The 13,435-nt window shown below is 36.7% G+C and overlaps 1 protein-coding gene across 1 annotated transcript; it reads right to left on the bottom strand.

Annotated features, from left to right (window-relative positions):
• Positions 1–10,489: 10,489 nt before the first annotated feature.
• Positions 10,490–12,882, bottom strand: LOC149958905 (zinc finger MYM-type protein 1-like). The gene is made up of 2 exons (XM_090167281.1): positions 12,609–12,882; positions 10,490–12,480 (listed from the first exon to the last, which is right to left on the bottom strand). Exons 1-2 carry the CDS (start codon positions 12,880–12,882, stop codon positions 10,490–10,492), a joined length of 2,265 nt encoding a protein of 754 aa, XP_090023407.1.
• Positions 12,883–13,435: the final 553 nt, after the last annotated feature.

Genomic DNA, 13,435 nt, shown 5'->3' with positions numbered 1-13,435 from the left:
TTACGAATAGCGGTACAAGCCCATACAGGTTTGACCAGATTATTAAAGCAAATGTGCCTGTGATCCGACAAAGACGGTTCGTTAGACACATGCCAGTTCTTGATTTTATCTGCGACATTCGCTGTACACAGTGTGAGATCAATGACCTCACTTCTGTTAGAAGTAACAAAAGTTGGTACATTGTTCCTATTCAGAATGTGAAGTCTGGTACTTACCAGATATTCCGTTAAGTCATTACCACGCTGGTTGCAGTTTGAGCTGCCCCAGATTTCGTGGTGAGCATTAGCATCACAACCGATGACCAGCTTCCTCCCCGAGCTCTCACAGTAGTTGACCAATCTGGCAATCCCCTGCGAGGGGGGGGGATCATCGTCGTACGGTAGGTATGCCGATGCCATAGTTGGTCGGGTCCTTCAAGCTGCCGGTTTCAGCTCTAAGACCTGCTTCCCTGATGGCCTGGACCGACTCTCCATCCATCTGAAAAATCCAGCGGATGACAGTCGGAACCTCACACTTATTGACAATCTTCCAGCATTGCGTATTCAACGCGCTGTTGAAAGTCTTAAGTCTGCGTAGAAGGACATTAGCGTCCTTCGTATACACATCCATGGTGCGGAAGGCGACCTTGAATGGTTTCGGCAGGTCTGTTACCTTCATTACTGAAAGTAATGACCAACCAGGAACCAACTCCTTCTGGTCAAGCTCCTTCCCCAACCATTCTGCAGTAGACACATCCTTACACAGGTAGTGTACTGCGCCTCCTTCCAGCTTAAAACTCCAGAATCGAGGTAGAGGGTCCCCCGACGGTATCCCATCTATCCTCTCGAGAATCCTTCGCTGGATGGTGCCCATCTCTTCTTCAGAGATGGCTTTCATGGGATAGCCATCAATAGTGATGGCCATCTTTATGGAGTTTAAAGTCTCACTATAGGTCTGGTCGTGGACCTTAGACCTTTTGGAGACCTGACAGAGTCCATAGTTTCGTCCCCCCTTGGTCTCTTGCCTTGCGTAGGAGGGGGTCTTCCTTATTGGAGACCTCCCCTGACCTTTGCTTCTCCCGGCGGCGTCGATTCTGCCTTTGATTTTTACTGAGCAACGTTTCCCCATCGATCCCTTGCTTCGCCAGCTGGGTCTTGCCAGAGGCAGACCTTTGAAGGCTAGGCCGGGTTCTATTTGGGGACAGTCCCTCTTGCTTAGGGGTGGGTTCTTTCGAGCCCTCCCCTTGTTTTGGGTCGGGTCCTTTCGAACCCTCCCCCTGCTTTCGGTTGGGTCCTTTCGAACCCTCCCCTTGCTTAAGGCCGGGTTCTTTCGAACCCTTGCCCGGTTTTTGTTTTTTTTTGTTTAATTTGTGACTCCATTTTAGGTCCCACGAGAAAAGAGGAAAGTTAAAGGTCACCACCCTTAATCCTCTGTCCGGGCGGAGGGCTAATTACAACGGGGTTTCGCTTGGCTCCCCGAGGGGATCGTTCATGATACCGTATTTTCGCTTCCCCGTTGCCATTCAACCCTCAGCACGATACCTTACACCTTGGCTTAAGGAAGAAGCAGAGCCTCAGTTGGCTAGCATGGAGGGTTGCCCCTCCACCTGTTACTCCCTTCCACCACGAAGAGGTACAAGGTTGCAGTTTATGGAAGGGCTGTATGGCCTTACTGATATGCTACTTGTTAAACGAATTATTTTATAGAAAAGGTACTTTTTCTCTTTAGAGCACGGTATTCTAATGACTAGTGTACATCAAGCACTGAAATTTACTGTAATTCAGACACTAGTTACGTTAAGTCAAGCTTAATGGTAGTTGTACCGTTTAGGGTACAACTGTTTTTACGGTTCAAGTGCAATTACTTATCTTTCGAAGTACATGAGTCAGATGTCTTCAACAATACAAAAGAAAAAATATCTTGGTGTTTCTTTCCACAACCAAAAACTTAGTGGCATATTTCAAGTTTCAGTATTATGTTGCGGTGTCGTATGTTTAATTAGTTTTGAAGAATATTTATAGATGGACCGGTGACGAAAATAACGATCAACTCTACTTTAATCTTTTTAGGACATTTAAAACCATTTTCATTTGACCATGCATACGCAACTACGAGATGTATAAATATATTTCACAAAATACCATAGAAATGCACTTACATTTCATCATCAATTTCGAATTTGCAAAGTTTGAGAATAACGGCTTTTAACAGAGCTCTGATTATAAATATAATATACCTTCTGGTTTCACATTAATGGCATTAGTCCTTTCTATAATGGCTTTCCTTTTAAACGTGTTTGTTCCAAGAATTAGGGCTTTTCTTAAGTGCATTATTTATAAGAAGCCCTCAATCAATAAGTCACTTAACTCTTTTTATCGAATAAAATTAAAATTAAAAAATCTAGAACTTTCACCGTATACGCGCCCTAACAAATAGCAACGATTAAGATTAATAATTTTGAGTAAAATTTCAAGCGAATTTTGAGTTTCGATATCAAAGCTAAAAAAAGGATTATTTGGTTTGAGATGTAAATGTTTTGATTTTTATACATTACCACTAGGTCAAGATAGCTTTAATCAATTTCGTAAAGGTGGTAGCAACTTTTTAAAGGGCAACTAACTAGACCAAAAACTCGATGCGTTGTGTGCTTTTTGAATGTTCTCAAATTCAATGTTTGTTCTCGCTAAGACTGAGAAATCGTTTACGTTGGCTAGATATTGGAGATGAAATAAAAAAAACTCGACTTATTTAAATTATTTTCCTTTGAGCAGATTTTTGTATATTGTTAACGCGGTATATTTTAGAGCGTGTGTAGCTAAAATGGTATCCAACTGCATTGACTTTACAAATGGAAGAAACGATAATTTATTGCAAACATAGTTTTTAAAAATTAAACTGAAGGTAAAACTCTTAAAATGCATTTTAAGGCTTTTCTCACTAGAGGGAGTATTTAGAAAAACCCGAAAATTTAACGATAGAATAAATCTTAACATCTAATACTTACGAAAACTAGTTGACTCTAGAATTTTTTATCCTAGTCTCAGGTAACCCCTATATCTAAATCGTTAATTCTCATACTCTACGAGGATAGAACAGACATCATAGCCAACTAACCTTCCAGCTGCTACCATCAGAAATTCATCCCAGGGCGATTGCTTACCTATCACTATTCGGGGTAGCGATATACTTAGTTATAGAAAAATTACCGTCTTTGGTAAGGATTACCACCATTTAATAACTAATACAGGGTGTTATAGATAAGGGTACCAAAACACTTATATTGTATTCTATGGGTCTCCACGAGTTTAAAATGTCAAATGAATCGAGGTCCTTCCAAGCCCCATTTCAGACTTACGAGCTCAAAAATCGGTCTTAAAACATCAAAATCTTTATGCTTCCTTGACCCCAATATAAATTTATCGGTTTGTTTTTAAGCGATGAAGTAAACAACGGATTGTCGAATATCAAAAGATGGTTCTAAAGTATGCACAGCCAGATGACTAACTATTTAATCTTTCAAGTTAATAATTGCATCAGCTAAACTCTAGCAGTGTGTGATACGCAAAAACCAAGGATTCATAATAAAATTGTAACCTCTTTCAATATATACAAAAAAAATATTTACAACAACGGTTCAAAAAGCCCACCTTGGGCTCTAATACAAAAACGACAACATCGTAAAAATAATTAACGAAACGTTTTCAAAGATTACGAATAGTCTCACATCCATCAATTATGATCTGCCGTAAGTCGTCGACATCTCGGACTTCGGTTTGGTATACTAAGTTTTTGAGATGTCCCCAATGATAAAAATCAAATCGCGAATGGCTCCTTCCCACCTCAAAGGAAAGGTCGCACCAAGATATTATCTTGGCTGAAATGTAGTGGCGCTCCATCTTGTAAGAACCACATTCACTGTCTGGTCACTAACGAAACGTCCTCCAATAGCTCGGATTAGGCTCATAGAAGAAATTAAAGTTATAACTCTCCATTAAGCCTAGGCAGAAAGAAGTAGAGTCCTATTAAATGGTCTGTAACAATGCCACACCAGATGTTGAGACTGAATTTATTTTTTTTTGCTCCACTCTTGGTTATTGTGCCAATTGAGAAAACTATATCGTGAGAAATTGGCCTTATCGCATGCTAGAATGATAAACAAGTAATTCAAAATCGGTAAAAACACCTGGAAATTATTTTGGAAAATTTAATGAAGTTAAATTAAGTTCATAATCTCGAAATTCTTTATTTACTTATTGAATAAAGGTACGTTACGGGATTGTTAACTTTTTCGGTGGTCTCAAGTTTATTTCTTAAAATTAGTTATTTAACAAACAATTTTAATATTATATTACATAAATATAAATACCTCGGGTATTTAATACAATTTTTTTTTTGTGAATGTAAGTCAAAATTATATTTTATAATGCTATCAAATTAACTAACATACGGTCAAACAAACGAGTAAGAATAGCATATTTCAAATAAGTTCCCTCTCAAATGCTGATAGTCCACGTGCAATCAATTACTAGCTTATATTAGTTGAAAGAAATTGGTTGAAATGGTCCGTACCGCTACAAGGGTAGTATCATCAACGCTGAACGAGATATCCAGGCAATGTTTACCCTGCTTTCGCGACTCCCAAGATATTTGAATATCTTGTTGGTTCAAAGTGCTGGAGTCAATGCTGATTGAGACTTTAGTGTACGACGTGGGAAAACTCTTGACGCTCTTGTTTGGTTCATGCAATAAAATACGTTTTACCGAAATTCTTATGGCAATAATGTTAATAACGCGAAACAGTTGCCAATGTCGGAACATAAAAATCAACAAAACAATTAAATTGGCCACTAGGTAATCAAACTCCAGTTAACGAGTTCTGTTATGTAACACGTTTACCCTTACATTGAATATTAAGAGAGTATAAAAATATTGCTTTTCAGCAGAGAAACTCATTAGAATCGTTTCTGATACAGAAATAGAACTATATTTAAAACACTCAAGTGAAAGACGTATTTTTTTCCTACATGGAAGAAGAAGAAAAACCATAACCGAATGTGTGCATTCTGACGCGGCCCTGGAGCAATGAGAATCAAACCGCAGAACCCATTTCACGTGTTATAGAAAATGTCGTTAGCAGTAAGAATGTACCTAGTAAGATTCCGAAGAAAGAATCCTCACCCCAAATGCAAAATGATTTATTGGACGTAGCTCTTTGGCCAAACATATTAACTGAAAATATATGCGACATCAAATTTTAATTAAGAAACCCAAAAATATTGGCAATCCAGAAAATGAAGCATTAATTGTAAAAGATCGCGATAGAACGTATTATTTAATTTTTGAGAAAATAAGTCTTATATGATCAAACCAAACGGAACAAAGGAGAAACGTGATTGGCTAATTAAAAGATAAAGTAGCCGTAGCGTTTATTGCTATATATGCAAAAATCAAGAAAACAAACGCCATTTTATACAAAAGGTTGCGCTGATTGGAAAAATATATCGGTTAGAATAAAAATTCTAATGATAACAAATTGGCAATGGTACATTATGGAATTGATCTCAAACAGAAGGTAGAATTGATACTGAATAAATGAAATAAGTTGAACGGAAAGACAGTATTGGACACGTGTTCTGGAAGGGTTGTTATAACATCTAAATTTAACTCTGCTCAAGGAGTGTCAATTCGTGGACATAACTAAAACAAAGGGAATAAATTTATTTTAACCCTTTCATTACAAATCATCTGAATATAAACAGTAAACAGGGAAAGGGATCTGTTAGTTCTCTTGCAAACGCAATTTGTGATGAATTTATTAATATAATGGGTGACAAACTACGAAAACAATTTATTCAGAAAGTGAAAAAATCTACCTAATTTGCTTTAGTAATTGACTTTATACCCGATATAAGTCATATAAACAGCGTGGTTTTGTTACTAGACGGTCAACTAAAGGAAATATCATTTTCTCTATAGATATATACTCACATCATGCTGGTAATTTGGAACAAATAATTGTTGAAACTATTGAAAAATGGAATATAAATATTAACAAGTCGGCCCAGACCGTAATATTAGTTCCACATCAGTGTATTTGAGTGGGCAAACGCATACACCCTTAGTAGACACAGGTAGGCAAACTAATACAAAAGCTGGTGAGGCTACGTGATTTCTTATCGTTTGATATATAAATTGCCATCCTAAGATAAAGAGTGGATTCCGCCCACCGTCAGGAGACCCGGGTGGGAAAAGTGATATAAAAGCTGTTGAGCCCATGTGATTTCCTATTGTTTGATATATAATTTACCATCATATGTTAAAGAGTGGGCAAACCAATACAAAAGCTGTTGAGGCCATGTGATTTCCTATCGTTAGATATATAAAATACCATCCTAAGTTGAAGGATTGAAACTTGGGCGTCACCCACCCTCAGGATACGCGGTTGGGCAAAGCAATACAAAAGCTGTTGAGGCCATGTGATTTCCTATCGTTAGATATATAAAATACCATCCTAAGTTGAAGGATTGAAACTTGGGCGTCACCCACCCTCAGGATACGCGGTTGGGCAAAGCAATACAAAAGCTGTTGAGCCCATGTGATTTCCTATCGTTTGATATATAATTTACCATCCTATGTTAAAGAGTGGCCACCGGCCACCCTCAGGATACCCGGGTGGGCAAACCAAATTAACCAATACAAAAGTTGTTGAGGCCATGTGATTTCCTATCGTTAGATAGACGGAAAGTATCAAAGGTGAAATAGGTAAGAAAAACACGACGAACATAATTCTTTTAAATTATTAAAATTAGTGGAAATATGATTTAATGAAATTCTTAAACTGGGATTAAATTGGGTTTATTTTAGGAAATTTATATCAACCATTTGAGTGGTTTAGGCCATGAATTTATTAACTGTTTTTCGGTCACTCTCCCTTTAAGGGGGTTGGTCGGAGAGGGCGGAAATTAACGGCACTGCCTGCGCGTCAAAAAGTTCTATCGAATGAGAGCAACTTGTTTTTTTCGGTCACTCTCCCTTTAAATTAACGGCACTGCGCGTTCTATCGTTTGATATAAAAAGTACCATCCTAAGTTAAAGAGTTGACGACGAAGAGTGCGTATTGTTATTTAAGGGGGTCAAAATTGTTCCCCTGTTCACCTGACAGACCTGAAACTGGCCATCGGTAAAAGTTGTGTAACCCCACACTGTAATTCAAACTTCCACTGGGTTGGGGGGACGCGAAGTTTGATGTTCACTTGACCTTAAACGCCGTAAATATACGTAAATAACGCGGACAAAGGAACGACAATTGCGACAACTTAACTAGCCAAATCCCGCCGCGTCGCTAAAAACGACTAGAAGTTCCGAGTAGAATTTAAAGAGAAAGCCGTGTCTCGCCTGGTAAAAGGCGTCGGTTTTTTAAGATTACGCGGCCAGCAGCTATATGGGTTCGAATCCCGGTGTCGTCCATACTATTAATTATATTAATATTAATACATTATTTTTCGCAGCTCCCTCTACCGTGTCGTTGCTTTTCCACGACAAACAAACACTTAACGACAATCCGTTCATAGCAATAGTCCCCCTTCGATATATATATATCGATGTGGAACTAAAAAGTGTAAAGGGCAAAGTTACGATAACGCAGCCAATATGTTCGGAAAATAATCTCGGATTTGCAGCATAGCCCTAGCGCCGAGTATATTCCTTGTTTAAGCCACAGGCTAAATCTCGTGTGTAATACTACGGCAGAATCTTCGAGCGAAGCTATTTCGTATTTCGATTTTGTTCAAAACGTGTCCGTGTGGTTTTTAGTGGCAACGCCCAGATGGGATCCTTTGAAAAATCACCTACAGAAAAATGGCATTGTAAAAAAGTCTTCCGATACAAGGTGGCCAGCTCGAGCCGACGCTGTTTTCGTATTGTTAACAAATAATTATCATAACATAAAAATAGCTCTTAGTGAAATGGACCGGAAAGCTGGACCAATTGATCTGTACCTCGTTAAGTTTTCAGCACGCTAAATATCGCTAAACAAATTTCACCAGCTAATACCAAATTCTTTGTTGACGCGTTTCGTCAAGCCGTGGTAAAACCAAATGGTTATTTATTCAGTGACTTGAAACCAAATACCGCAGATGAATATCAGCTGCGAGCGGGAATAATACCGGTAGAAGAAGCAGCAATTTTAGTCCCGAAATAAAATCAAAATTATTATAGCAACATCAAATCGAGTGTGCTAAAACTAGGTTTTTGAAAATATATGAGCACGTGTAATGGGAAACAGAAAAAAGCTATCATTCAACAAGTGAATCGTGACGCTTTCTTAGCGCTTGTCGAATGTTGTATAAACGTAACACGTGGGAACATTCAGTTAACGGATGGACAAAACGGTCGATTGAAGAAGCATCGTAAAGCCTATCATCATCTTTGCACAAAAATTATAGTGCAGAAGGGAGCATTTCTTCCGTTTTGTTAGCACTACTTCCTCAATCGTTAGCTCAGTCGCCGGTGCAGCGATAAGCCGCGTCATTAATAAGTAAATGGCCCAAAAAATGATTTTAGTGTCAGAAGACGCTTTACGTCGAATGGAAAATGTTACTCCCAAAGATGTTCCCAGTGAAAGAGCATCCTTGAATATAGAAATGAAAACGAGCCTAATATGACCGAATACAAAACATTTATGTTATATAATCAAACTTTGCATCGATACAATATATCCAAAACGTTGTACGAAGAATTTGCGACGTCAATTCCGCCAAGTAGGAATACCGACGTGATATCGTTGTACAATTGGACATTATGTTTTATTTATTACTTGGTGAATTTCTGGATTAAAATAATCCATTTAATTAACTATGCGGGTAGAGAAACCAAGTAAAATTCCGACCCTATGGGATTCAAGAACTTCTAAAAAGTATTGAAAAATAATTAATGTACCAAAAAATATATCAAGAATCTTACTAGAATAAGTCTTTATAAATCGATATCTGTCAGACCAAATCAATGGGTAATAATTTTAACGTATTTACCAAAAAACATGAAACACCACTTACGGTTATTTATTCTAATACGATATCTCATGGTAATAAAAGAAGGTTACTTACGTATACGGTAATTAAAATGACAATAGATGATTTAATTGTGCCTCACTACACCGAGGGTTTGACAGAATCAATCCTAACACTCACTTAACGCTAAATACTAAAAATAAACCTTTTATTGTATTCCTTTTTATTAAAAATATTGGTGAACGTATCGGTGACGTGTTTAGCAAATGCGGTATTACCCCTGTCTTCAAACCCATCAATAAAATTCAAAATGTCTTAGGCAGTAATAAAAATAAAATCGACATTCTACAAAAATACGGTATTTATGAAATATCGTGTTCTTGCGATATGGTTTACATAGGACAATCGATATGAAACTTCAAATTTCGTTTCAACGAACATAGCAACGATACTAAAAATAAAAAAACATTTATCCGCTCTTTCTGAACACGTCACCGCTAACCCTCATAATTCCATTTATATAAACAAGTGGGCCCGGCAGTCCCAAATAGGTAGTCTCATACGAGCTTGTCTAACCAATATTTGTCAATTTACAAGTTATAACACACACCAACAGACATGTGGAGGTAAAACACTCCAAAATGGGTTTATTTTTTGCCAACTTTATACAATTAATAAACAGAGCAGTGAAAGCAAAAAGTCGCAAAACAAGTAGCATTACTAGTAACTTTTAACCTATTCGTGGGAGTAGTGATATCAATATTCGAAAAAGCAAATAGCATTATGAAAAGAGTAATACGCCTCTCGGTAGTCTGCCGTGTACTTGTCCCGAAAGGCAGCATTATCAAAAGCTAAATCAAGCTGAGTCCAAAGTCGGAAGTGAAAGCCAGCGTCGTGGAGCGGTTTATTCGATCGTTTAAATCGAGAATGTATCTTTATTTTATTTGGAAAAATATTTGTTAATGCTTCAATAATTAGTAACCGCCTATAATAACAGTTATCACCGAGCAATTAAATGTAAACCGTGTCACCACCATTTTACCAAACGAAGTAAACCTTGTTTAAATTGTGGGGTGGTGGGACATTTTACTAGGATTTTCCCAAGGAGCGACGGTCAAGAGCCGAAAAATCAGAAGAAAAAATATTTATTTTAATTTTTGATATTTTTGTTTTCAATTTTTTAAACTTATAATTTTTGTAAAAATTTAAATAAAGAAATAATATAATAATTGAATACTTGTTACCTTTGGTTACACTTTCGAACCGAACTTACATGTTACTTCTGGTCAGGGCCGGATTATCCAGTAGGCACAGTAGGCACCGTGCCTAGGGCCTACGAACAATTAGGGGCCTACGAAAAAAATTAAATTAATTTTTTTAATTGAGTGATTAAAAAATAGAGAAATAAAGACAAAAAAGCAAAATTCAAAATTCGAAATCAATCACTTTTATAATTAGAAACTGTTTTAGGTAAGTTGTTACACAGTAGACTAAATTACAGATTAAATTATGTAAACTTTGCGGCTCTTTGCCTGAGCAAAATCACAAATAACATCTTCAAATGACATTTCCCGCATTAAATCGTTTTCAATTGAAAGAAGTGCAAGTGAAGACAATCGTTCTTGTCCCATCGTTGAACGCAGATAATTTTTGATACGTTTCAGTTTGGAAAAAGATCGTTCACCTTCACAACTTGTTCCAAAAATTGAAAGATAAATTCGAAAAGCAATATTTACATTTGGAAAGCTTGTGACCAACTTGTTCTCTATTTGGGCCTTCATCATTTCAGCAACAGATTTTGTGTCGGCGAACATTCTGGAAAACAAAAGAAACTCATCCGCAAATGCCTCTTCTAGATCTGATGAATATATCTTAATTAATTCGTTTGCTTTAGAAACTATTTCATCACTTGACAGAGATCTGTCAATAAGAAAACTGAACCTGTAATGTAATCCTGAGTAAGCTGCTCGCCGTTTTTCCATCTCAATGATAAGTCTGTCTATGATCACATAGAAGGACTGTATACGGAAATTGTCACTAGCACTCAAATTTAAACTAGTATCAATATGATTCTTTTCCATCAGTTCGTCATGAAATCTTTTTCGCACATGTTTGCGCTTTGTACATTCTTTGTAATCAGATTTTTTAAGATCTTTGGCCATACTTTCAAACGCTTCGAATTTATTACGTGTTTCATGAAAGTGTTTTGTGAGACTGTCATACAATTTTATGACAGTGCACAACTCTATGCCAGGCTGCTGCAAAGCTTTATTGGCTATATCAATTTGTTGAAGTAAATCGTTCCAAATCACACACATAAGCGCAGTCTCATAATGGTCTAAATGTTTTATTAACGATTTTGCTTCATGGACAGCGGCTGGTGGTTGGCGTTCGCTTTCAACAATATCAAACAATGCTATGCGAATCTCCGAATAGTTTGCATAAAAAGCTTTTGTAGCATCACTGCGTGCTGACCATCTTGTTTCTGACAAACTTTGTAGAACAGAAGCGTTTGCTTTATCCTTAATTCGCTCTTTAAATTTTGACCATCTCTGTGGTGAAGCCGAAAAGAAAGTATACACTGACTGAACAATACCAAAATAGTTAACTGCTGCTGAACAACACTCCACCGCAGATGAACCAAAAAAATTTAAGCTGTGTGCTGAGCATGGTATCCATTCTGCTAAACTGTTGATCTCTCTAAATCTAGCTTGTACGCCAGAATAAATTCCACTCATTTTGCTGGCATTATCATATGATTGAGACCTGCAATTTGTAATAACAATACCATGAAGATTAAGAGTATTCACTACAAGATCGAACAAGTATTTTCCGTCGTGATGTTCAATTGGAATAAATTGAAGAAATCTTTCCACAACATCTCCATTTGAGATGACGTAACGAATAACCAGTGTAAGTTGATCAGTGTGAACAATATCAGGAGTTGAATCTATGCTAATTCCAAAATAATTTGCATTCTTTATTTCAGAAATTATCTGTGTCAATACTTTGGAGCCTAATATATCAATGAACTCATCACATATAGTTGAAGACATATATGATACATTTCCCTTTCCCAGGTTTCCATATCTTAGAATGTGTTCCATTAGATATGGATCAAATTGAGCTAAAAGGTCAATGCAGCCAAGATAGTTTCCATTGTTGTGACAGTTATGCAATTCAGTCCCACCACGGAAAGCTAATCCTCTTTCAGCAAGAAATTTTATAACTGCAATTATTCTGTTCAAAACTTCAGTCCAGTATTTAAACAATTTCTCTTTTTCTTTATGGAGCTCTGCATCAATCCTAGTGGACTTCTGACGTTGCAACATCATTGATAGAGCAGCAATATGGTCTTTAGATTTCTCATGCAAAGTTATCCTTGCAGTTGCATTTTTCCAATCATCAAATCCAGTTTGAAATTGATTACAAGATTCATCGACACTACCATATTTGCAACCAAATAGCTTGCACACATAGCAAAACACTTTCCCTGTTGACGGAGAATAAATAAGCCAATCTCTCTTGACAACTTCTCCATTTGTCAATTTTCTCAGAAAATATTCCTTACGTGCATTTCTGTCTTGTCTCCAAATTGTCTACCCATTGAAAGAAAATCACTTTCTAAATTCTGCGAAGGGATATTTTCTGCACAATAGCCTATACGATCTGCATTTATTTCCCATTCAGCTGGATCACTGACTCTGCATTCATTGCTTTGCCTCATTTTTACATCTTCGGTGCTTGCTAGTTCTGAATCTGGATCATCAAATTGAAGCTGTGTATCTTTAAGCTGGTTGATCTGTTCTTTGTTTTCATAAATAACATCTGTTTCACTTTGTTTGGCAGTTTCGTTCGGCAATATTTCTGGTATTAAGACATTGACATTGGTCATGACAGTTGTGTCATTGTTGGGCTTTTCATAATTATTTATATATTTCAGTATAGGAGCCCTTCATCTTTTTTAATGTTTCTTCTTTCTCTTCCCTTTTCTTTCGTTTTTCAGATCCAGACTCGTGTTTTCTCTGGTATCCATCAGACATGGCTTCAAAAATTAAAATTATTTGTAATTACCAATACTAATTAAAAATTACTAATTGGTAAACATTAAGACAATTATAAAGTATTTTATTTTAAGTTTTTAACTATACGAAATATTAGAAAACCGGAAAATAAATAGTCATGAAATCAGTTTCCAAAAATTGAATTGAGAAAATATACCTGGGTGCATTCATAAATATTATGGTTCAAAACAAAAATGGTACAAAACAATATCGGCAAAAAATGCTGTAAACGTGTTTACAACTTACATATTTTATTAGTGCAAAATTTAAATTATAATTGATTTGAGGCCTAATACAAATGCAGATATACAAAAGTGCCTAGCAGTGGCGTCGCCAGGATTTTCATTTTGGGGGGGCCAATCTGGGCCAACTATTTCTAGTATA

Source organism: Leiobunum rupestre, chromosome 2 (genome assembly GCF_980474605.1).
Source record: "Leiobunum rupestre chromosome 2, qqLeiRupe1.1.hap1, whole genome shotgun sequence".
NCBI lineage: Eukaryota > Metazoa > Arthropoda > Arachnida > Opiliones > Sclerosomatidae > Leiobunum > Leiobunum rupestre.
This window is presented reverse-complemented; position numbering and strand designations above follow the sequence as displayed.

What these genes read in the sequence shown, in the direction of transcription:
- LOC149958905 (XM_090167281.1), bottom strand. Translation starts at nt 12,882, where the DNA reads ATGACCAATGTCAATGTCTTAATACCAGAAATATTGCCGAACGAAACT. An exon ending in CCCTTCGCAGAATTTAGAAA is followed by an intron (nt 12,481 to 12,608) that starts GTGATTTTCTTT and finishes CTCCGTCAACAG; the next exon opens with GGAAAGTGTTTTGCTATGTG.